The 25687-nt window shown below is 43.7% G+C and overlaps 1 protein-coding gene across 2 annotated transcripts in view; it reads left to right on the forward strand.

Annotated features, from left to right (window-relative positions):
* flt4 (fms related receptor tyrosine kinase 4) overlaps nucleotides 1-25687 on the forward strand; it is a 63470-nt gene that overhangs the window by 10727 nt on the left and 27056 nt on the right. For both annotated transcript variants that reach the window (XM_030396762.1, XM_030396763.1), the window contains exons 2-7: nucleotides 14124-14220; nucleotides 17117-17394; nucleotides 19354-19478; nucleotides 19580-19745; nucleotides 25124-25263; nucleotides 25345-25516. In XM_030396762.1, the coding sequence (XP_030252622.1) occupies nucleotides 14124-14220; nucleotides 17117-17394; nucleotides 19354-19478; nucleotides 19580-19745; nucleotides 25124-25263; nucleotides 25345-25516 (978 nt within the window). The remainder of the gene's footprint in view (nucleotides 1-14123; nucleotides 14221-17116; nucleotides 17395-19353; nucleotides 19479-19579; nucleotides 19746-25123; nucleotides 25264-25344; nucleotides 25517-25687) is intronic.

Below are 25687 nucleotides of genomic sequence, written 5' to 3' on the forward strand. Positions count from 1 at the left end.
ACGTTGCTGTCGTGAATTACTGCAGGGCCCTTTTCAAATCAACCTTCGCTGATAGCTGCGTGACAGTTCAAGCACCATTCAACAGTTTACTTGTCTGATTTATTTTCACACCTCGCAGAAATGAATGGAACATTTTTGCCCGTATTCATACAAAAAAGGCTCAGCAAATATGTCAAGTTAATAGAAACTGTGGCTACAAAGCTGAAACCTATTTACTTTTTGAAGTGAAAAGAAATATTCAAGTTCAAATTCCAGACTGAACTGACACATTTAGTTTAATGTGCAATATCCTCCTCAGACACCGTTGAGTCTCTGCTTTTCTTATTGACGCTGCAGCCTTGTGTACTGAGGGATAACACAGGCTCCTTAAACCAGAGTTCGCAGCTCCACTTACTCACTGTCCACCTACACAACACTGACTGCTGACTATCCTCCAGCTGAAAATGCTGTTGAGGAACAAGGCTTGTACAATATTTTTTTTTTAACTCCACTGTTTAATGCACATTAAGATAAATGAGCTCACCGAGTGATAAGAGTCATAACACATCTGTCATGAAACGCGGCAGGAAAGGTCGCGCCAGGGAAACACGTTTATTATCACGACAAGACATGCTATCAGCCGTGAACTTGTACGAATTCATGTGTTTGCTTTTCTTTCGCGTTCGCCCCACATAGCTGTACATTGAGGCAATGTGTGTTTTTAATTATATTTGACAGAATGCAAACAATCACTAATGGGATTTATGTTTTTTCAAGCCCTTTTCTGTAGCTGACAGGCACACTGGCTCTCTGTATCTGGTGCCTCACATTTTGGAAACATTGTGTATACATTTCACTGCACATCCATATGGAAGATATCGACATCCGGCACACTAACATTTTCATCACAGGCGGGCAGCGCTAGCAGCTCCTGCAGCAGTTACCTACAGTGACGGGCAGAAATGCCTCCTGCCTGCCTCTCATCAATCTGAAGTGTCCAAACAGCAGAGAAGTCGGTGGCTGTTTTGGACTGCAACCACGTGTTACCGAGCACGCATTAAGTTATGACTTTGCACCACCTCCTTCAGCAGTCGTGAGAGAGCCACTTAGGATGAAAGTGATATATAAGCGATCCAAAGTCTTGTGGCTCAAACCCTCCTTCGAAATAGATCATGTCAGGAGTGCTGAGCTCACAGCACAACAGCTTATTTGTTCAGAATCGTATCAGCTTGAGTGATCTGTTAAACGTTTTGCTTTGCTTTAAAAAGCTTTGAGCTCGACTCCTTGTGGGTGTGATGCCTTCTTTGCCCTCTGGTGTTAGACACTCCCGCTGTACTGATAGAGCTGAAATCCTTCCCTTTTAGCGAACACGTCCTCCTCAGGTTTTCCTTCCCAAATACACCTCCAGCATCTTGATGTCTCGTCTCTCGGGGCATGCCAGTCAGTTATGACATTTCCAAAAGATTTACAATTTGCATCCTGTCTGTCAGTGTGCGATCTCTCCGCTGATTGTGAGAGAAGCATCCATCATTCAGACTCAGCTGGGATTTGGCTCATCAGTCGCTCGGCACATCACTCAGGAAGAAAAATCATTTCACAAACGTCACTACACATTAAACTGGATACTGTTCCCCTGGTTAATATTTACGATCCATGGTGTGTTTTCTGTCGCATACATATAAATGTGTAGCTTTTTCATAATTGTCATGATTTACAGCGGAGACGTTCTTGGAATATGTACGTTAGAATCACAACACACAGGCTATAAATCTTTCTATTATTGTAGTGTCGTTCATATCATCTGAGTTGGTGTCAGTGTGTATTGAAATTGTTCATATTCTTTTCATAGTGCCTTTAAAGCAACAAGTGTTTTGAGTTTTTCCCGTGAGCGTTCTCTGGTTTGACTCCTCTATCAAGAGGATGACCTTACTTTGTCAGTATCATCCAAAGCGGTTACAAGTGATTCATATAGAGGTTTTGGTTAAAGGGGTGTAACGCCCGCCAATGTAATAAACAAAAACAAACGTAATAAAAATCTGCAGCATTTAACGAATAAACCCACAAATGTAATACATTATCCACAAACGTAATAGCCGCTGCCTATTACAAACGTAACACGCGATTTCCCACAAATGTAATAACTATTACATTTGCAGGGATTTATTACATTTGTGTGGACGTGAAAATCTTTATTGTAATAACTTCCCACAAATGTAATAATACAATGATTAATGGTCGTTGTGGTGGTTTAGTGACATATAAATATCTAGTTTAAACAGATTTAGTTCTTTGCAGAAGCAAAATGCTTCTTGTTAATGAGGATCTCTCTCGCTCACCACCGTCCGCAGTGCTGCGCATCACTACCTGCGTGAATGCGTTACATCAAAATGAGTCGGAAGCAGCACCAGCCCATTCCTAGACGTGGTCTTACATGAAGAAAACGAAGTTTGGGCTGTTTTGGGTTTTTATGTGTTTCAGAATTAATACAATCTCAGCTTTAATATATAGGCTCTAGTCAACATTCAAGTGATAAGCTGTAGTTGGAAATTAGTTTAGTAAAGTTAGGTCGGAGGGTTTTCCCCAAACACCTGTTAATTGACAGACTGAATAGAGTTTATTGACAGAGGCAGACAGCTATAGCTTGAAAAAAAAAAATAATTTCAGTGAGGAAAACATCGCCTTTTAAATTTAAATTCCCATTGACAATACAAATCTGAAGGAATCTGGATGTATTGCTCATTTGTAAACACAACACTTATGAGTCTATAGGCAAGAATCTAAAGGTTTATTAATTCAATTCATTTCAAATTTGCTTTATTGGCATGAATGCCACAACAACAATATTTCTAAAGCACCAAGAACCACGAAAAGAGTACCTAGCACAGTACCGTTATTTGTGTGCTTTGTGAGTGATGGAAATTAGCACCCGTCATTAGCACTGTCATTCCAGTCAGATCTGATCCAATTAAGCTTAATGATCTATAGTTAAGGCTGAACAGTGTGCTTCCACGACCCTAGAGTTAGATCCGGTCAAATTATATGTTTCTGATTGGACCAAAGTGTCAGTTGGACTTCAGAAAGGCCGGAACTCAAACACTACTAGAACGGCCGATAGCAGTCATTTGGACCCGCTAGATTTAAACTCTATATTCTTCATGTAAATATCCAACTGAGTGATGAATGCATTCATTCATGATATTAAAAAAAAACCCGAAATAACCACAAAATGTACATTTTCACAAATTAATTTTACATTTATCAATATTCACATCACTGCACATAGTAAACCGTAATTATTGCATATTTACACAAGATTTTAATAGAGAAAAATCAGAACACACGAAAATTAATAATTAAATTTAACTTATTTGATTACACTGGGTTGTCTATGTTTTTTCAACTGAATTAGGACCGTTTTGCACCACTGAATCCAAAAATGACATCCATTTTTCTTGATCAGGTCATGTTTTCATGCTAATTTCATTTTGAAAAATCCGATCTTCTGACTAAATTGATTACATTTTTGTGACATTATCAGTTTATTTTCGTTAATATTTCTCATCCAAAAAAGGTTTTAGGAGAAAAAAATCGTTTTCTAACTGAATGTATTAATTAAATGTTACAAACTTCAATTTCTGTAAATTGAACAAGAGACATTGATAAAGGTAAGTACATGTAAATTGAACGTTACGTCGTCATTGTGAAAAATTCAGGGCATGAACTTCCGTTTCTTCGAACCCCTCGAATGCTCAGCAGCAGGGATGTCTCTATTCAGAGTCCAACAGTAATCAGCCATCATGACTGCATCCCATGCAGCGTCCCTGATACCTGGTCTCCATCTCTTTTATGTCCTGATGGAATCTCTCCCCCTGCTCATCACTCATTGATCCCAGATTCTCAGGAAACCGATCCATATGTGAGAATAAGTAATGCATTTTGATGCTCATGTTGCATCCAAGGTTTCTGAAAGCAGTCAGCATATTGGTGACAAGTTCTGCATAGTTCCTGGCCTTGTTGTTGCCAAGAAAGTTCCTCACGACCAGAACAAAAGTCTTCCATGCTTCCAGTTCCACTTCGTTCATTGAGTTTTCAAACTCAGGATCTCTGATGAGCTGACGGATTTGAGGACCATTAAAGATGCCAGCTTTCAACTTCTCCACGGTTAATCCTGGAAAAGCATGGCACAAGTAAGTGAAGCAGCCACCATCCTTGTCTAGAGCTTTGGCGAACTGTTTAATCAAGCTGAGCTTGATGTGCAGCGGTGGGAAGAGTATCTTGTCTCTGTCTACCAGAGGATTGTTGATGACGTTCCTTGCTCTGCAAGACACCAATTGCTCCCGCACAGGCCAGTCCTTCTTTGTGTAATGCTGACCAGTGTCCCTACTATCCCACATGCACAGAAACCATGGGTACTTGGTGAAGCCGGACTGTTGTCCCAACAAAAAATTCACCATCTTCAGGTCAACACAAATAAGCCACTCATGCTGATCATAACAAATTTTCTCCAGCACATACTTCACCGCTTCATACTTCTCCTTCAGTGTAGTCAAGTGACCAAGGGGTAAAGAGGCAAACTGGTTGCCGTTGTGAAGCAGAACACATTTCAGCGATCGCTTGCTGCTGTCAATGAACAGTCTCCAATCTTTGGGGTCATACTGTGGCAGTGGCTTGTGCAGAAGCTGAGCAATATCTGTACAGTGTACACCAAGTAGCAGAATAAATCAGGCTTATTTTTGCAAGATCTTCTAGTCGAAGCCATTTCATTCACTTCCATCCATCCATCCATTTTCTTCCGAGCGCCCTGCCACCCTGCGGAGGAAACTCATTTCGGCCGCTTGTATCCGGGATCTTATTCTTTCGGTCATGACCCAGAGTTCATGGCCATAGGTGAGGGTCGGAACGTAGATTGACTGGTAAATCGAGAGCTTCGCCTTTCGGCTCAGCTCTCTCTTCACCACGACAGACCGATGCAAAGACCGCATTACTGCGGCCGCTGCACCGATCCGTCTGTCAATCTCACGCTCCGTCCTTCCCTCACTCGTGAACAAGACCCCAAGATACTTAAACTCCTCCACTTGAGGCAGGAACTCTCCTCCCACCTGGAGGGAGCAGGCCACCTTTTTCCGGTCGAGAACCATGGCCTCGGATTTGGAGGTGCTGATTCTCATCCCAGCCGCTTCACACTCGGCTGCAAACCGCCCCAGGGCATGCTGGAGGTCCCGGCTCGAAGGAGCCAACAAGACCACGTCATCCGCGAAAAGCAGAGACGAGATCCATTGGCTCCCGAACCAGATCCCCTCCGGCCCGTGGCTGCGCCTAGAAATTCTGTCCATAAAAGTAATGAACAGAACCGGTGACAAAGGGCAGCCCTGCCGGAGTCCAACATGCACTGGGAACAGGTCTGACTTACTGCCGGCAATGTGAACCAGGCTCCTGCTCCGGCAGTACAGGGACCGCACGGCCCTTAACAGAGGGCCCCCGACCCCGTACTCCCGGAGCACCCCCCACAGTATGCCACGAGGGACACGGTCGAATGCCTTCTCCAAGTCCACAAAACACATGTGGACTGGTTGGGCAAACTCCCATGAACCCTCGAGCACCCTGCGGAGGGTATAGAGCTGGTCCAGTGTTCCACGGCCAGGACGAAAACCGCATTGTTCCTCCTGGATCCGAGGTTCGACTATCGGCCGAATTCTCCTCTCCAGTACCCTGGAATAGACTTTCCCGGGGAGGCTGAGGAGTGTGATCCCCCGATAGTTGGAGCACACCCTCCGGTCCCCCTTTTTAAATAGGGGGACCACCACCCCGGTCTGCCAGTCCAGAGGCACTGTCCCCGACTGCCACGCGATGCTGTAGAGACGTGTCAGCCAAGACAGCCCCACAACATCCAGAGACTTGAGGTACTCAGGGCGGATCTCATCCACCCCCGGTGCTTTGCCACTGAGGAGCTTACGGACTACCTCAGTGACTTCGGCTTGGGTGATGGATGGGTCAACCTCTGAGTCCCCAGCCTCTGCTTCCTCAATGGAAGGCGTGTCAGTGGGATTGAGGAGATCCTCGAAGTATTCCTTCCACCGCCCGACGATGTCCCCAGTCGAGGTCAACAGCTCCCCACCTCCACTGTAAACAGTGTTGGTGGAGGACTGTTTCCCCCTCCTGAGGCGCCGGATGGTTTGCCAGAATTTCTTCGAGGCCGACCGGTAGTCCTTCTCCATGGCCTCCCCGAACTCTTCCCAGACCCGAGTTTTTGCTTCCGAGACTGCCCGTGCTGCCGCACGCTTGGCCTGCCGGTACCCGTCAGCTGCCTCAGGAGTCCCCCGGGCCAGCCAGGCCCGGTAGGACTCCTTCTTCAGCTTGACGGCAACCCTTACTTCCGGGGTCCACCACCGGGTTCGGGGATTGCCGCCGCGACAGGCACCGGAGACCTTACGGCCACAGCTCCGGACAGCCGCGTCAACAATGGAGGTGGAGAACATGGTCCATTCAGACTCTATGTCCCCAGCCTCCCTCGGGATCTGGTCAAAGCTCTCCCGGAGGTGGGAGTTAAAGATCTCCCTGGCAGAGGGTTCTGCCAAACGTTCCCAGCAGACCCTCACGATACGTTTGGGCCTGCCAGGTCTGTCCAGCTTCCTCCCCCGCCAGCGGATCCAACTCACCACCAGGTGGTGATCAGTTGACAGCTCAGCCCCTCTCTTCACCCGAGTGTCCAAGACATACGGCCGGAGGTCAGATGACACGACCACAAAGTCGATCATTGATCTCCGGCCTAGGGTGTCCTGGTGCCACGTGCACATATGGACACCCTTATGCTTGAACATGGTGTTCGTTATGGACAAACTGTGACTAGCACAGAAGTCCAGTAACAAAACACCACTCGGGTTCAGATCGGGGAGGCCGTTCCTCCCAATCACACCCCTCCAGGTAACACTGTCATCGCCCACGTGGGCGTTGAAGTCCCCCAGGAGAACGACGGAGTCCCCGGTTGGAGCACTCTCCAGTACCCCTCCCAGGGACTCCTCCTTGAACCGGCACCTTATCGTGGTGGAGGGGTTTGAGCACCTGAATGATCCGAGGAGCTATGTTGTCCGGGGACGAATGCCCCTGGTAGGGTCTCCCAAGGCAAACAGGTCCTAGGTGACGGGTCAGACTAAGATCGGTTCACTCGCCCCTGATGAAAGTTATACTACCAAGGACGTGCAGGTCGCCCGGATCGGCGTCACCGGGGCCCCACCCTGGAGCCAGGCCCGGGGTTGGGGCTCGCAGGCGAGCGCCTGGTGGCCGGGTCTCTGCCCACGGGACCCGGCCGGGCGCAGCCCGAACGAGCAACGTGGGCCCGCCCTCCCGTGGGCTCACCACTCGCGGGAGGGTTCAGAAGGGGCCGGTGCAGAGGGATATGGGTGGCGGTCGTGGGCGGGGGCCCCGGCGGCCCGATCCCCGGATGGTGACTCTAGCCATGGGGACATGGAATGTCACCTCACTGGGGGGGAAAGAGCCTGAGCTGGTGCGGGAGGTTGAGCGGTACCGACTAGAAATAGTCGGTCTCACCTCCACGCACAGCCTGGGCTCTGGAACCCAACTCCTTGAGAGAGGCTGGACTCTCTTCCACTCTGGAGTTGCCCGCGGCGAGAGGCGGCGAGCTGGTGTAGGCTTGCTTATAGCCCCCCAGCTCAGCCGCCATGTGTTGGAGTTCTCCCCGGTGAACGAGAGGGTCGTTTCCCTGCGCCTTCGGGTCGGGGATAGGGCTCTCACCGTTGTCTCGGCTTATGGGCCGAACAGCGGTGCAGAGTACCCGGCCTTCATTTCATTCACTTGTAATATAAAAAAAAACAATTAGTCATAAGTTGGCGCATGCAAAATCTTCAGAATGTGTTTATTGCAAGAAAAATAAAAGAATTTTGCATCATATGACGTGAAAATACCCGTACAAACAAACAAACAAAAACGTTAAAAAACAAATATGTAGCTTTGTTCAGAAAGTTGACCTGATTGAGCAAAACCAATGTGATTTTTGGATTCAGCACCTCAAAATTATACTAAATCAGCTAAAAAAACTTAAACAATAAATTTGGTGTTGACCAGTGTTATGAAACAATTTATTTTAATAATATGTATATAACCTAATAATATATATTGAAAAATAATATATAATAATAATAAAAAATTATAATCGAAAAAGCTGGAAACGAGCTGATCTAAAACAAACAAAGAGCCGTTGTGATCACTGGTCACAGATTACCTCCGCTCTCCTCGCAAAGTTACCACACACGGGCTTGTGGCGTGTCAAGAGTCCGACGTTTGGTTCCGTTTGCAGATCTTTCGGACCGGCACTGCCTCCCTCTCCGTGTCTGCTGCTGCTGCTGCGGTGGTTTCTTCCTGCTGCCCACCTTGTGTCGACTGCCGCGGCCGCTTTCCCCTCCATGTATTCTGCCCTCAGCTCCTCTGACAGCGGGCAGCTCGCATCACTTCAGCACTTCAGTGGCGAAATAATACAACTATATAATAATTAACTCACAAGTAAATTCGCGGGGAAGCACAAAAAATATAACAATGATACCGCGCGAAATGATGTGTGGTCAATATGACCGCTTATGGCCGAAACCGGGAAAAACATAATCCGTTGGGACAGCGGAGCAGAGAGTCAGCAGCTGGATTTTGCACCCACGGTCAGTGGTATTAGTAGTATTAGTAGGTGTATAGGCAAACACACAGACAAAAACAATAACGACCATTATTCATCGTATTATTACATTTGTGGGAAGTTATTACAATAAAGATTTTCACGTCCCCACAAACGTAATAAATCCCTGCAAACTTAATAGTTATTACATTTGTGGGAAATTGTGTGTTACGTTTGTAGTAGGCAGCGGCTATTACGTTCGTGGAAAATGTATTACATTTGTGGGTTTATTACATTAAATGCTGCAGATTTTTATTACGTTTGTGGTTTATTACGTTTGCGGGCATTATTACCATGGCGGGCATTACAAGGGGCTCTGTGGAACTTCTGTGTTGTGCTGGAAGCCGGTTTGTAGTTTATGTAAGCGAACTCCATTGCTAAGCTAACGTTAGCTACAGGGGAGAGAGGCATAAAGTCACATGCATCGGACCCCAGAGTCCTTCACAAAGAAATCCACAGTCCAGCCGCATTAACCAACTTAAGAAGCTCATCTAGAGGCTTGTATAGACAACCGCAAGGGACGGGAAGGCCTCATGTCACGTTAGAATCCGCTCACATGTGGCCAATTAAAAAGTGATTCATGCGTGTTAACTGATACAAATTGTTTACTTTGAGTTCATGCAGTTCAAATCACATAGTGAAGGTCGATAACTATTGCACAGTTGATGTTAAGTGGAACCACAATGACTCATCTCAGAATTTGTAAGCCCAAACTTCTACCTTGACCCGTCAGAGCAACACATTATTCACACATAGCCCCGAGAGGCGGAGGACAGAAGAAAATGATAGTAATTGTTAGAGTTTGAACAAATGAGTGGGGCTATTGATTTGCTGGTGAGCCTCCTTCAAAGCGGCATTCATTTATTTATTCTCCTTTCGTCTTTTTCCTGCCCTCGCTCGGGGGAACAACAAGCCGTAAAGACAACATTGACCTACCGTCACCTTGTAAAGTTGTGAGCGAACCATTGCCTTTATTCATCCAGAAGATACTGAGCACCATAAACATTTTATTTAAAGATGCATGTGCGTTCACGCAACAAAAATAAGTGTAGCATTCTTAATTACTGTCCTTGGAATATATTCTCTGTCAGTTTAAATCAACGTAACGATGCTTTAACAAGAATTCAAGACAGGATTCAGGAGTTAAAGCTGAACTCTGGTGGGACTTAAAAAACACTCACGCATCATCCAGTGCAGAGTAAAATACAACTCTCACCTTGAGCTTATTTGAATATGAACTCCCCCACAGTGATAACAGACAACACTTATAAAACATAATGTTGCATTTCACAATAATGAAGTTAAGACTAAAAAAAGATGTGAATTGAATATGACCACGAAAGCACTAGCGTCCGTCAGTCATGCAGAATCTACCGTTAAACCTTAAAGAAACAATGCCTGCTCTGCTCATTACGTTAATAAAACTAGAAACACCTTTAGCTAACGTTAACCACCATACATACACACAGGAACAGAAGTAATGAAAAGTCTTACTTACGTTAAATTGCTTGACTGTCTGGTTTACTTGAGCCTCGATCACTGAAAACTGATGGGAGCTGTGACATTGAACCAAAACTGTGAAGATGTGCAAGAAAAAACAAAACGATGCACTCAACGAAGCTTAAAAAGCTCTGTAGTGCTGTGAAGAACTATAGAGCTCTAATCCAATGCAGCTTTAATGTTGTCAAAAAAAAAATATGAATATCTCTCACACTAAATTCATTTTCTTCATTCATTCAAGTCTTTTGAATACGGTCTGATACAAGCTGACAGGCTTTGATTTGTACGCTCCATCTATAGCTGGATGGAACGGGGACTGAAATCTGTAAAGGTGTGGGAGGTCTAGCACTCTTCTTTCTACTATCCTCCAAGGTCGATCTCTCTTGTTTCCCTCCCGTAGTGAGTGTGAAGGAAATTTGCTGTTCTGAAAATAGTGAAGATGTGACCTGTCCTGACAAGAGTTTCCTTTTACACTTTCCCCTTGTCCGTAGGCCTTGGGAGGGGGGCCCAGTTGTATGTTTCGCAGACACCGCCCGCTGTTTGGATTTACAGCAGTTCAGGTGTGAGGAAGAGGGGACAAAGCTGTGTTGTGCTGCAGATGGGTGGTGATGGGACTGAAGCCAGTGGCAGGGTCACATCAGAGCTGAGACAATATGTTCGGAAAGCTCTGTGTCTCCTCGGGGCAGAGTTAAACGTCTCGGAAAGAGCAGGGAAGGAATACCCTGCTGGGAGCCAAGCTGGGAGTGATTCATGGACTGCCACCACTTCTCACGTCATCCACTTAACATGTTTGTTTTCTGTCAGCATGGCGATGTCAGCCGTCCTTTCTTCACATTCACGGAAGTGTTATATTGTGGTTTTTGAATAAGCATGATATCACTTTTAATATCCGAGCAAAGACGAAAACAGATGTTGCTTGGTGGCCGTGTTGTCTCAGCTGTGATCCCCAGCAGAGATGAACACGGATATTTGAATTGTGAATCAATATATTATTAGTGTAAAGGAAAGTGAGAGTCTCAACACCAGCAATTATTAAGCACTGTGGAATAATTCAATATTTTTGGGAAATAGGCTGATGCACTTTCTTCTGAAGAAATATATGAAAGAAAGAAATACCGCTCTATAATCTGCTGCCAGCAGCTGGTGAACACTCCACCAATTTAGCATTGCTCTCCTGTCACACTGTCAGATTCACTGGACGAAAAAAAGTGTCACAATCGATGCAGCAGAGGAAGAAATGTCATTTTTATTCCATGCATTCTTCCTCCCTTCGTCAAACCCGGTTGCATTACCCACAATGCAACGTGTCTGCTGGAGGTTGAGTCAGGGACAAATGTAGCTTCAAGCGAAGGTGAGGAGGGGGCCGACTCACCACCAACTGATTTTCCACCTTATTAAATGCAATGATGTATATTTGAATATTCATACTGGTATATGTACTAAATATGTAAACATACAGTCAGCCAATTTTATACTTGCTGGTGATATTTGGTCTTTTCATCTGACTCTTGGCAAGAAAGTGAATATGTTTAATTTCCCAAGAAAACTGAATAAAATTGAAGATGATTGACTTAACATAGTAAAATATACATTTACCCATAAAAACTTCATAAATATCTTAAAGTTTCTGGGAAAATATTCATTCATTCATATATGCAGGAGAAAAGTGTCCCTGAGTATTGTCATGCCACAGTGTAAATAAAATGGTCGGCATCTCATTTTTACTGTACGGAAGACAAGAACCGCCATGTTTGCAATTATTTTTTTAATGCTGTTATCTCAAGAGTTCATTATTCTGGTATTTTCGCTTTAACAAATTTGGTTTTCCCCTGATAATGGATTAATTGATATCATTATCCAGAGAAATGTGGTAGATTTCCCATGATAGCGAGATCAGTTATCATATGAGAACATGTTTCAGCCACAGGCGCACTAACAGTCATGAGTAATGACGGTGAGCATTTCCATGTTTCAAAATTCAAAAGCTAAATGAAGGCATGAAAATATGCCAAGACAGGCTATTTGATGGGTTATTGCCTCCGAAGAGCTGTGATGATTATATGTACATCTGTTCCATTCTGTTTTCTTTCCGCTTATCCATGAGGGTCGCGGGATGTTGCCGCTTTTTTTCCCCCCTAAGGGGTTGCAGGGCTTACTGGGGCCAAATCCAGTTTTACTCTATGGGCGTAGGCCAGGGTACATCCTGGATGAGTCGCCAGCTCATCACAGGACAATATATATATATGTGCATCTGTTTTATTAATCTACCTGAGCAATTTATCTGCCTGTGTTACCTTGATTAAAGTACAGTCTGATGTGTCGATCAGTAGTGGCTACTCCTGATCCCTGTTTGGGTTGGTAGATCAGGCTGGCCACTGACCCAAAGCGTCAGTTTTTGACAAGTTGGGACACCTAAAACAAATCAAATCAGAGTGTGTTAAACAAGTCGGATCAACTCCAGTGGTTGCAAAAACATTTCCAATTTACGTAAGCTTATGAGAAAATGACCCTGCTTCTCACTTGATCCATTACCTTAGTAAACATTTTCCAAATGGCGTCATGCTCTCGATCGCTAGTTTCAAGTCTTCTTCAATACAGCATGATGGTCATTTCCTAAATCATGTGACCCTTTAGAGTAAAATAAACGATGAAGCAAAATACGCTTAGGGCGTTGCTACGTTGTGGTTGACAAGTCTCTCCCATCTTGTGTCGTCGGATAGTCAGCCAGATCAAATCAGGCTATCTGCCACATATGGTCAGTTCCGGCTCCATGAAAACCAAGATGGTGACGGCCAAAATGCCAAACTATAAAATAAGATATAAGTCTTTTTATCTTGCGGTGTAGAAGCTTCTAATAACTGCATATTTTCCTCTTCAAAGTTCAGGGGATCTTTGGGTTTCTGGCTGTTTTCAGCGTCAGGAGGAAAACCAGACCGATCAGTCTCCTTCCATCGGGATCAGCCTTTACTGTAAACACCATTAACAAAATATTTACATAAGAATAAGCTCGCTCTATTGTGCTCCCTGGGCAGCAGGATGTGTTGGAGGAATGAGGTTTGTGTACATGAATCGCAGCTGTCCACAGCTCTGGGTTTTGATTGGCAGCAGGTCACGACTGACTGTTGTGAAATTACTCTTGTTGCTTTTAATGCTGCTGCTGCTTCAGTCTTTGTTAGTCAGGGGGGTGTAGTGATGTGCATCTGCTCTCTGATGTTCACACTGTCTGACCCTGAATACTCTCTATTGTCTGCTGAGGAGGGAATATTGATTAAAGGCCATGCTTTTAGGTGTTTAGGTTGTTGCTCAGTTTGTCCTTCAGTACTTTTCTCTGCTTAGTTCGCTCAGCTGGCAAATTGCCAAAATGCAGTATATGAAATACTGCTCACGTATCACAATCATCTCCCAGTCTGATGTGAAAAATGGACATCATTTGCTTTCATAAATGCAAAACAAAGCCTCGCCACCTTCACACACACCATCTCCCGCCTGCGTTATCGCTCTGTGTGTGTTTTCATCTCTAATGATATCCAGGTGGGACATAAGTCACGGTGACACTTTTATACACGATGGACTGTAGGTGTGGAGTCTGACTAAGCACTAATAGCACCCCGAGGGGACTCCGAGACGGTAATGACATTCTAGACCGGCCATATTATCCAAGCCCCAGTCAGTGAAGTGAATGCATTAGTAATGAATCAAAGGCTAAATGGTCTTTGTGGCCATTCAGAGGGAGGAAGCAGTGAGCTCCGAGACTCACGATGCGAAGGCAGTGATTTCTCCGTCTGGCTGTTTCTAAGTGCCGCACAGCTTGTAAAAGAAATGAACAACGGGCTGTCGTGTCTCATTTCAGATTCCCGACGTGTTGCGGAGATTCGACAGCATACTCGCCGCTCTGTCAAAACCACTTGGTCCTGACCAAGACCTGTGTAACATGAATCTAATGCAGTTGCCGTGTTTGCTCCCTCAGCTCTGGTGATTGGCTTTTCTATGACTCCACCCATCCTCGACAGCTCCAGAGCCGAACTAGTGATTCCAGCCCACGAAACACTCACTGTTACATGCAGGTATGTGTGTATGTTTTCGTTAGTGTGTGTGTGTATTTGTGTGTGCACATATGCGTGACCTGCTGTCTTTTTTATTTCAGCGAGAAACGACTCGATACTGGCTGAAAGGAAAACCAGAAATCAGGCTACTTATTTTGGAATAATGACTCAAGGATGCCATCAGGGAATCCCATAATGCAATTCAATACATTGCAGAGTGTATATTTACTCCAGTGTACGAAAGAACGAGCTTACTTTATGGAATTAAACTTTTTACTTCAAATGTTTGCATTCATATCCAAACTACTATGATGAGCTTATAAAAGATGGTGTATTGTTAAAGATACAACCACCCACGAGGGCTGGACAATATACAGTATATCATTACTATAATTGTTACCATGATATGAAGGATTAAATTTACTATCAATTGTCTTTTTCTGTTTTAAAAGGAAGAAAAACAAGACGCAACATGCTCTTAGAAAACACAGACTTATTACAGGCCAAACATTTAATCATTGAGTAGTGAAAATAAGCATCAGATGAATGGATAATGAATATAATCATTAGTTGTAGCCCTATTAAACAGTTACAGTTAGCTCCACCTCAAGCACTTAAAACAATAAAATGCTGCTTAATGTATCAGTTATAAAAAGGCCTTCCAGGTGTAATAGAGTATTTTCACAGGGGCAGTATAACAATTTTATTTAAAGGGTCATTCTGGTTCTTTTTAAACTGGGCCGCTATTTTTGCATGTTATTACTGATAATTATAAAAAAAAGTTTTGCTATTGGTTCAGTAGATCACCTCAAATGGCAGGCGCAAAAATGGGCAACCATCAAAGTTCATCCACTGGTTGTCAGAGACAGGCTAAGATTGGATTTTTTGCGTGTCCTTTTTCCCTGGAGAAATACATCTCATGTCGAAGAGTAAGATCCCTTTTGTTCAACCAGGGACAGATGTTATAGCGCTCTGTTTAACAACTGTTGAGCATGTGAGTTGCCTCAGTTGGTTAGTTTGTGATATAGTTTGACTGTGATCAATATATCAATATATTGGATAACATATTTTTCAACCAATTAATGCTGGATGCAACGTGAGCGTGTTCATCCCTTCAGAGCCTGTCGCGATGTGAGCGTGTTACGGGTGATGTTTTCACTTTCAAGCCATGTGACTGAAGAACTGAAGAGCAAAGGAAATCATTTTTTAATTAAAGCCATAGTCTTAAGCTCTTAAATGTTTTTTTTAATTCCAAGTTGTTTTTTTTTTATCTGCTCCAAAGACTTTTAATTGAACGCTGACAATTCTGTCAGCTTTTTCAGAAAACCCTCAGGTTGTACGAGGTGCTTTTAAACAACGCCTTAGGTTTAAAATGCATTTTTTAAAACGCCCCCTAGGTCGTAATGGATTAACTGAAGGATCTGAATACTTCCTTCACCACTGATGCGTTTATATTAAAACAATGTCTTGTTTTTCTGATGGAAACTTAGCAAGTCAAATCCACTTATATTTATGAAACATAAAATTAGCTTGAAAGGGTGTATAACAAAACACCCTCTTTCCTTAGATATCATTCCACCTCTCTAATGTAAAATGTAAATACATAAAAAGGTCATGTCCTTTAAGACACCCAGAGACTGATTTGTTCTAAAACGCAGCCAACACCTGTTCTAACTGAGGCAAAGTGAGATATGGATTCCCTCATAATTGCCGTCCTTTATCCTCATGAAATCTATGCTGCGCTGCCAGCTGTCAATGTCGCTCCATCAACCAATTTGTTTCCGAGGAGCACAAAAATGCTGTCTTTGGAAAAGCTGGTGATACCTTTGGACTTTTTCCAACGTCGGTTTTAGTTGTTTGCACGTAAACCTCACGCGGCCAGCACCGCTGAGAATCCCCTGGCAGAGGAAGTCAGTCTCATTCCGCTCAATTCAGTCGTCACAATGTGCAATTTTCTCGCTCCTAGGTAGGTGGACGTTATTCAGAGGGGTTGGAAAATAACCAGCAGAGTGCTTTCATTGCCCTTTATGATTTCTGCAGTTATTTCCCGTCATCACTTTTTGGCACCGTCTGTGAATCTGCACATTTGTTGTTGCGGTGAGGCAGGTGGTGAAAGCGCAGCTATCAGTTTACAGACAGCCATTATGATTCCACTCAATCTCGCTCAAAATGCCCGCGGGTTAACATGTCCGCCCTGTAACTGAATTTATATGACAAAGCACAAAGCCCACAGAGATGTGTGGATGTGCAGAGGAAATCATGGCATCACACACACAAGCACACACACCCCAAAATGCACTCGAACATGCGCACAGCGATATATATATATATATACACACAAATGCACACAAACACTCCTCCACTCACAGTTCATGATCACCGTGCAGAGCTAAATGCTTTAAATTAATAATTTTTAAGTAATGTACTCTGTGTTAAAATTCAAACATTAACTAAATCATCCCACCTGCTGAAGTTAGCATCCTAGCCAGCTAGCCCAAGCCTGTCCTCTCTCATTAATCTCTCTGAGCTTCCAGTCTGGACTGCAAACTGCATTGCTAACCTAGCAAACCAGCAAACGGCATCTACAGTTAGCAACAGGTGGTTAATTCCTACATATTGCACCTTTAAAACAAACAGAATAGAATAGATGTTTATTGTCATTGTTTTAAAAAACAACTAAACACAGATACCAGCTCTTTGTTTGACGAATAAAAAGTATGAAAAATAGATACAAATAGTATAGTAGTAATAGTAAAATTATATACAACAATAGTCAAATATATATAACAAGATAAATAGACACAAGATTCAGGATTCATTCACCTATATGTGTATGTTATAAACACCTGACAGAGTAGAAAAATGTGAACCATATCTAAATTTTTGTGCCATATCCTCCGATCTGACATCTTCTCAGGGGACAGCGCACTCTGGCCTGGGCCTGGCCTGATCAGACTCTGCTGGGACAGGAGCTAACCGACCGTCAGGCCCAGCTGCCTGCCACTGGGGCCCCCGGGCAGAGGGTCGCCCTGGTCAGCGAGTGTCCCGGTGAGCCTGGCAGGCCGTACTGCAAGAGGCTGGTCCTGAAAGCGGCGCAGGGTGCCAAGGATACTGGCTACTATCGCTGCTATTACAAGGATGTCAAGGCAATCATTGTCGGGACCACTGCCGCCAGCGTTTATGTCTTCGTCAGAGGTGAGTCACAAAACCCACAAACCTCCCCCCACACACACGCACAAAAACGCAGTCTGCTGACGTCCACTCACTTGAAAATGAAAATACTCAATGACTTGCTCATCCCACCGGCTCAGCACAAAATATTCAAAGTGTTTCATTTATTTCATTTAATGTCAGCGTGTGGTGCACATAGGAATATCGAGTTGTCATGCAGTATTTATGATGCTTTAGGTTTCCTTCCGTGTATATGTGACTTTGCAGTTTTTTGTCTTTTTGCTGTCTGAACTTGTTAAAGAGAGAGCATGTTTCATCTCCTGCCTGCCCGGCCTGCTCTCTTTGACTTGGCTGCATGAAGCCCTCAGTCTTCAGTTTTCTTTTCCTTGGGATGTGCACAAGAAAACCTACGAGTCATCCTACCGAAACGGATCTGTTGTTTGAACACGACTTCAGTATCAAAGCAGCCCCTGCATTTTCAGAACTGGGAGTTCGCCTCAGTAACACCCTGGTAGCTGGCTGGATAAATGCTTCGGAAATTAGAGATGCAAAGTGTTTGATAAAGGCAGGAGTGAGCAGCCCGTTCACTTATCTCTCTGGAGAAAGGAAATGTTTTTCATTTATAATTTCAAATATCGCAGCAACTCTCTTTTTAATTCCCCTTCTAATGAGACTGTCCAGATCTGATAAGACCTGCACAACAAAATGGGTTTTTGATACCAATTTTTTTTCCCCCTCCCACATTAAGATTCAGAGCCATCCCTCCTACTTCCTTTGGAGCTTGGCCTTAAGGGTTGCCTCTTCACTCTTCCTCCTCTCGCTCCATGTGCCGTGGGAGAGAGAGTAATAATAGGAGTGGATAGGAAGAGTGCGGGAGACGGGTGATTGTCATGTAGGGGAATCCTGCTGACCAGTCCACTCATGTGAAACGCCCTGTTTATCCCCTCTGACAAGGTGCCAAAACAGATTCCACAGATCTAACCGGGGGGCTGATCAGAAGCAGATGAATATCGAAGCCATGAATTAGAGTCGCAGGTGGCGGGATGAGACGTGACGCATGTGGATTGAGTTAGACAGATAGACGTCTCTGCTGCACACTATCATTTCAGTCAGACATACTCTGTACAGTATGACCCGAACGCATAAATTTATACATAACGGCTTGCACGCTAGGGGCTCGTGTAAAAGACATAAACACTGATTTATTGTGAGGAAAGTTAAAATTTGAGGGCATTGTATATTATTTCTGTTACCTGTGTATATCCAGACGACCACACGGCAGAAAGATAAGCCTCCTGACGGGAGCTGTTGCAGCGGCTTGAAGTCGCAACTTTTGAGTGCTGTGGAAATAAATGAGTGATAAAGACAGAAGGCTTACTTTTAAAAAAAAAGAAGAAGAAAAGAAAGAGAAATATGAAAAGAAGCTGTTTGTCGTCGCATAACATCTTTGGCTGACTTACAAAAGTCGCTGGTATTGACAAGAAAGCCCTGAGAGATAAGCATTTTTATAATAGCGTGAGGGAATATGAGGTTTGGTAGTGATAACAGCTGTAATGTAAATTGGTGGCCGGTTGCTGTGATGTCTCCCAAAGCCCCCGCTGCAACAGAAGCTGTGAGTGACACACAATAAAAAGAGAAACATCAAGGTGTTGAGGAAGAAACACTGGAGAGATAGTTTCCACTAAGCTTCGGGGTGAAATTGTAGCAGCTGTTCAGAGGAGGATTAAACCCCTTTTTCTGTCTCTTAGCTGACCTGTAATAGCAGTTATTAATGCTATTTACTGTGTGGGGCAGACTGAGCTGTTGCATTACATGTAATCATGATATACTCCACATACGGGGTGTCTTTGGGGGTCATTATCGGCCCATGAGGCATCTAGCTGTCCGTTCGCACGGTTACGCAGTAATGGTAGCTATTACCCCGGCTGATATCAGGGTTATATTCTTTAACAGCACCCAGTCTCTCTCTCTGTCTTCCCCCAGACCCCGAGCAGCCCTTCCTCACCCAAAAAAACGACCTGAAGACCATTTTAATCACACGCTTCTCCACGAGCGTCATAGTGCCATGTCTGGTCACCGTGCCGGATCTGAACGTCAGCCTCCACACGGTTCGTACTCGCCGCACATTTTCTCAGTCCTCCATCACATCACATCTTTAATTGATGAATCAAGATCAAATAATTACTTTCTGTGATGTCTGTCGTCTCAGTATCCCTTGCGTCTGGAGGAGAGCGGGATGACGTGGGACAACAAGCGAGGCTGGTCCATTCCGAGACAAATCATAGACAGTGTGCCCATGCTCATCGGGGTGATGTGTGCCGCCACGCTGGAAGGAAAAGAGTATCAGTCTGCCAACTACTTGCTCCACACTACAGGTAATAAAAATGTTATGTCTGTGTTTAAGGGACAGTTTGAATTTTTTTTAATTTGAGGTTTATTTCACAGGAACAGCGTGCAATTAAAAGCAACAGACCATGTTCACATGGCGACCATTTTCCTCTGACATCACACTCAGGGTGAGAAAATCAACTGTCATGCTGCTGTATGAAAGTAGGCAATCTGAAAAATAAATAAGTGCTTTAAAAGCACTTCATTACCTCCAAGACCTCCAAGTAGACTACAAAAAAACCTACTTGACAAACTTTTAATATTTTGTCTTAATCTATACAGTAGCAAAACAGTCAAAATGACAAAAACAGATAATAAGTAACACACAAGCATCACATTCACAAATTTACTCTGAAGCAACATGGCTGTGAGGCCCAACCAAAACACATAGGTTCAGCCTTTAATACCCTCACATGAGCTTTGTAGGCAATCTGAAAAATCATTCAATGCTTCGTGACTGATGAGCAACTTTAAAACGACGGGCTGTGTAATCCAGAGAGACATCAGACAATATTTCAAGGTCAGCTAACAGGTTTGATAACAGATTAGCTTCCATTAGGCGACAGCTAACAATAGCACTCAACCACATTCTAGCCAACGTTAAACCCAAAAATGTCAACACACATATTGGAGATGTTTGTCTAAACCAGGAAGTGAAACACACTGGATGTAATCAACCTGTAGCATTAGCTAGGATGTTGTTGAATCCTAAAGTGAGCTAACGATTTATCCAACATGTATGTTTGGCTTTATCAGATTTTCACTATCAGTCATCTTTTCCGTTGCTGATCAATTGTAAGCTGTGCAATGATAAATGTACCTGCATTTAGGCGATATGACTTGCAACCTGGAACACAGCAGCACTACGTTATCCCAACATTCAAGTTTCCCATCCTGAGCTTGACATTGGAGGAAAATGGCTTATTTGCTTCTGTAAGAAAGAAAGAAAGGTACAGCAAGAACACAAGCTAAAACAGTACAATACACGGAGGTCCATCAGTATAACCTAAGTAGTATGATAGACAATATATGCTAACAATCATTGGTAATGACACTTTTTTGCCAATTTTAGCCAAACATTGAGCCTGGTTTCAAACACTGCAACACGTCCTGAGTGTCTATTATTTGTCTGAGTTCCAGATGGCAAATGCTGTCCTCCTGGGCCCGTATTCACAAAGACTTTTATCTTAACGTTAGGAGTACTCCTAAATCGGACTAAAAGTTTTCATGTGGGAGTTGTTTATTAAGAGTAATTCACAAAGCTGCTGAGATCTACTTTTAGTTATGAAAACGGTGAACTCCTAAACTAGAAGTAACTCTCTGTTGCTATGGATGACGTCATTTTAAAAGGACGCACTTAGAAGCGGTGACAACGGTGATTGGCTGTTGAGTGACAGGGCAGCCCATTGAAAAGTCATTTAGGCTACGCAATGCATTAAGTGAAAATAAGGAAGTTGCCTACAAGCCCATGACAAAGCCTATGAAAAGATATTGGATAAAGAAATGTATTTATGAGGAGAATTAAGTGCACCCCCCACCCCCCACCAAACAAAAACACTTCAGACAAAAATGACAAATTAGAAGATAAATAAAAAAAACGGCGATAAATAAAAACGGCATTTGCTTGAAAAGCTGCGTCAAACCACTCTCCATTAAAATTCGGGAATCGTGTGTTGATCCGGACCATTTCCCAACAATGTCCAGTAGGCTATATTGTAATGTGTGTCAAAGACAATTTGTGTATAGATGGAATGCAAGCCCTATTCGCACGGGACTAGTATAACGTGGGGACCTCCAGTAATTTGTAATAATTGCGGAGGTCGTCTGTGGTCTTAATCCCGTGCGATATTTCACCAAACACAGAGTTCATGTGATAATATTAGTCCTGTGCGAATCGGCATCTCTGTGATTTGGGGTGGTTTTTTGTTTTTCTTAAGGTTTTTTGTGTTTTCCACCTTTTTTCTGCCTTTTTCCCGGTCGAGAATTATGGAGGCTGCTTTGGGAATTATAAATGAAAGTTTTGACAGCATTTTGGGTGTAAATTCAGGAGGCTCATCAGAAGAGCGAAATCTCGAAAGATGATTAGATGGATTACATGCATGGCAGCATGCGGTAAGGAACATTTTTCCATCTTTCAACAGGCTCACCAGTTGTATATTAAAAATATCCATATCTAACTGTTGTGCTGCTCCAGTAAGGGCTCCGGTGCAATCGACTCGGGGGATAATGTCAGTAAATCCGAGTTAAAACACAGACTTCGCTTATCCTGTGTGAATGCGCCGCACGAAACACGGACGTGGCTGGATCATTTCTAAATCACTTGAGGTCCCCAGGTAATACTAGTCCCTTGCAAAGAGCTGCATTTTCCCCGTAGTCAAATACCGGAGTGTTGCCAAACATTTGAACTGCGGCGTTATTGGATTGTTTCAGTTGGTTGGGAGTGTTATTGCGTCCCTCACCAACTCAACCACAACTTCAATCCCTTCGCGGTCCATCTGATATCGTTTTAATAATTCCCTGTTATTGAGTGTCTCCAAAACCTTCGGCTGTGACCAGGTCTTAGGGAGTTAGGAGTCCTCTGGACTACTTCTAAGGTCTCCCACACTTAGGTGCTACTTTTAGGCTTAAAATGTTTTGTGAATAACTCTTATTTTCAAAAATTAGGAGTCCTAAAGTTACGATTGACACGCCCATTATTTTTAGGAGTTGCTCCTAAATTCGCCTGTTAGGAGCTACTTTTAGCCTTAAGATTCTTTGTGAATACGGGCCCTGAACTGTAGTACCCAGTCACCCCGAGTTGATGCTCATCTTATACCAACTCTGCCACAGCTGGGATCGGCCAAACATTCTCTAAGAGAAGGGTGTTTGAGATCAGGAATCATTTCAGTTGTAATAAGGCATATGTGATACACCTTAATGTGAGGATATTAAGTCACTTTTTGTTTATTCCTGGTCCACACCTCGTATGTACATGAGTGTATCATTTTACACATTACTTTATTAATGCAGGCAATAACCAGCTCAATGCTTGATGTAATTTCAAATCTTATTGTGAGAGACAATGTTAATGTAGGGAACAAAAGAAGGGGGAACCAAAGTGCGGGTATTGGTGCACCGCGGTGCCCAAGGTGAGCGACTCCTCCCTCTTCCCTCAGACCGAGGCTGTGTCCGAAATCACTCACTCCTCAGTATATAGTGCACTATATAGTTAGTACGCCATTTTGTAGTGCTGTCCGAATGTCTAGTGAGGAATGTTATACCCTATATAGTGCACCCAAAGTATCCCACAATGCATTGTGAAAAGTAGTGTACAGCTGATGGTCACTAACCAAGCAATATTTACCATCATGCATTGCGCTGCGGACGAACGCATAGAGGTTTCAGTTCACATTTCAACTGTGCGGCAGCAGTGACGTCATTAACGGCGCCGGAGTAGTGTACGAAAGTCCGTTTTTCTTTCTGCCGTTGAGCTCACTATATAGTGCACTATGTTGGACTCACTACGTAGTGACTAAGGAGTAGGAAATGAGTGGGTGATTTCGGACACAGCCCGAGACTCGGGGAAGAAGATGGCGGTTCACTCATTCATTCACTGATTCCGTGATTCTGTTTTCCAGGATTTCATCCAGGAGAGTGAGAGCAGTGGATCCCAACAAAAATCAATTGTTACTCCAGTTGCACACATTTGAAACTCGTAACATACATCTGAGTGTAATAAGAAGTTATCAAGATTGGGGAAATTATATATTTTAGAGAAAGTTATTGATGAACATCCCTTGAACTTTTATAAGTTGACTTCACTTTAAATCAGGAAACTTATTGCCTCAGAATTACCAAGTCAACTATTCCATTTCAATTGTAGAAGCTAAAACATTTAGGATTATAAGTGTCCTCTACTACAGTCCCTTTGTCAGATATTTCAGTGTACTTTGACGATATACAGGCTTGAGTGTAGTCAGCACCTGCCTGTGACCATGGTGCAATACAGAAAGACAGATGGGGAAAATAATTATATGTACAAAGAGAAAAGAATAAAATTTTTGCCCTCAGATCAAAATACATATCGCTCCTCTTGCCTGAGATTGTTTGGATGATTTGCAGAGTTCTTGAGATAACAGCCATGGAGATGTCGACCTTTTCTCCACAATAATGGAACTACATGGCGCTCAGCATGTGGTGCTCAAAATGACAAAAACTCGATTTAATGTAATCCTCCTCGACTGAGCGTGTAGTTTTTTAAGCTTGCATGTCATCCATGAGTAATTGCACACTTTGCCCTGTGGTGCGATACAGAAAGGAAACAGTTCCAGCATGAAACTGCTTCACAAGAAGGTCTGTGGATGAGTAAACTGGGTCATGATTTCTGGAGTGCCATCTAGTTCCACAATATTGGAACTCCACAGGTTTGAAAAGGTCCAATCTCCTCTGGTGCTCCAGCTCACACGAAAGATCATACAAACTATTACTTCGGCAGCCACAAAAACACAACTGACTGAAATGCAAATAATGAAATCAGCTCTGAAGCTTTTGTTCTTGTTGAAAGAGACATATGCAATAAAATCAAGGTTGGTGCAAAGACTGCATTGTCACAACAATTCTGCGTGGCAATCAATGAGCCAATTACGCCTTAATGGTGACAATTTGAAAGATTTTTATTTCATTATGTCATTTCCTTGAGAACAACTCCCTAATTTATGCAGGCACATGGGTCATTATTCCATCATAATTAAAAAGAAAAGGAAGAGAAGGGGAGGACGTAATTGAATTTTAGGAAACTCGGATGAAGAGGGGAGATTTCAGGCTGAGGTTCCTTCTCTTTGCCAGTGAACTGTGAGGGACCCAGAGGCTCTTTTGCCGTGTTGTGTGAGATCACTCACCTCTCACTTCACAGAGGGCAAAAGGAAACTCATACCCACCGCTGCCGGGGCCAAAAGTAACAGCAGCAACAGTCAGAGGAGAAACTGAGAGTGAGCCTTCACTCTGAGCACTAATGGAGCGTTTAAACAATCACTGTCTGCTGCACAGAAATCACCAGCGCACTGTTCTAAAACTCGGTGTCGTTTCCAGTGATTGCACAATCAGAGACCCTGGCCAGTACACAAAGCTTTCTTTGTCTCTTATCTTTAATTGAGGTTTCACTGTTTTCCACTTTAATTTCCCTCACTGATTCATAGCTTGACACATGAATGGGAATAGTGCAGGCCTGTGACAGACAGCTTCTTTATAGTGGGATGGTTCCTCTGGTCCTAAAGGAAAGTCATTTCCTCTGGTCCTGTGAGGAAGGAAAAACTGCTGACGATGTCACCGTGACCTCTCTCGTTTTCTCCTTCCCTCTGTTACCCCCCCTTTTCTTTTTCCCGGACAGGAAGTCAGGTTTACGATGTCAAGCTGTTTCCTGAGGACCCAGTCGAGCTGATAGTGGGGGAGGCCCTCACCCTGAACTGCACAGCGATGGTAGAGTTCAACGCTGGAGTGGACATTCAGTGGTCTTACCCCGGCAAACTGGTATGTAGCAGCACCGGTTGGTTTGACTGTTGTCAACATCAGCGAATAAAATGTAAATTTAAGACTGTTTCTTCTGACCAGACGAACAGCTGGGTGGACACCAAGCCCTATCGTGAAGCTCTATCACACGCCACAGAGGCTGTTAGCATCCTGACCATCCACAGTGTCAACGTCACAGACACGGGCCCTTACAGCTGCAACGTCACCAGCATTGACACGACACAAATCCAACAAACTCAAGTCATAGTTTATGGTAAGCACCGGCTCAGTAAACAGAAAACACTAACTACTTTGCCCTCAGCTTGAATAGATCAGTGTGTTAGCTATCTGTACAAATAACAAAACTAAGAGTCTCTGCATCCATGTCAGCAGCTCCCACATGAACATGCTAACATAAAAAATTGTTTTCGGTTTTATGACTCAT

This window comes from Sparus aurata, chromosome 18 (genome assembly GCF_900880675.1).
Source record: "Sparus aurata chromosome 18, fSpaAur1.1, whole genome shotgun sequence".
NCBI classification, from domain to species: domain Eukaryota; kingdom Metazoa; phylum Chordata; class Actinopteri; order Spariformes; family Sparidae; genus Sparus; species Sparus aurata.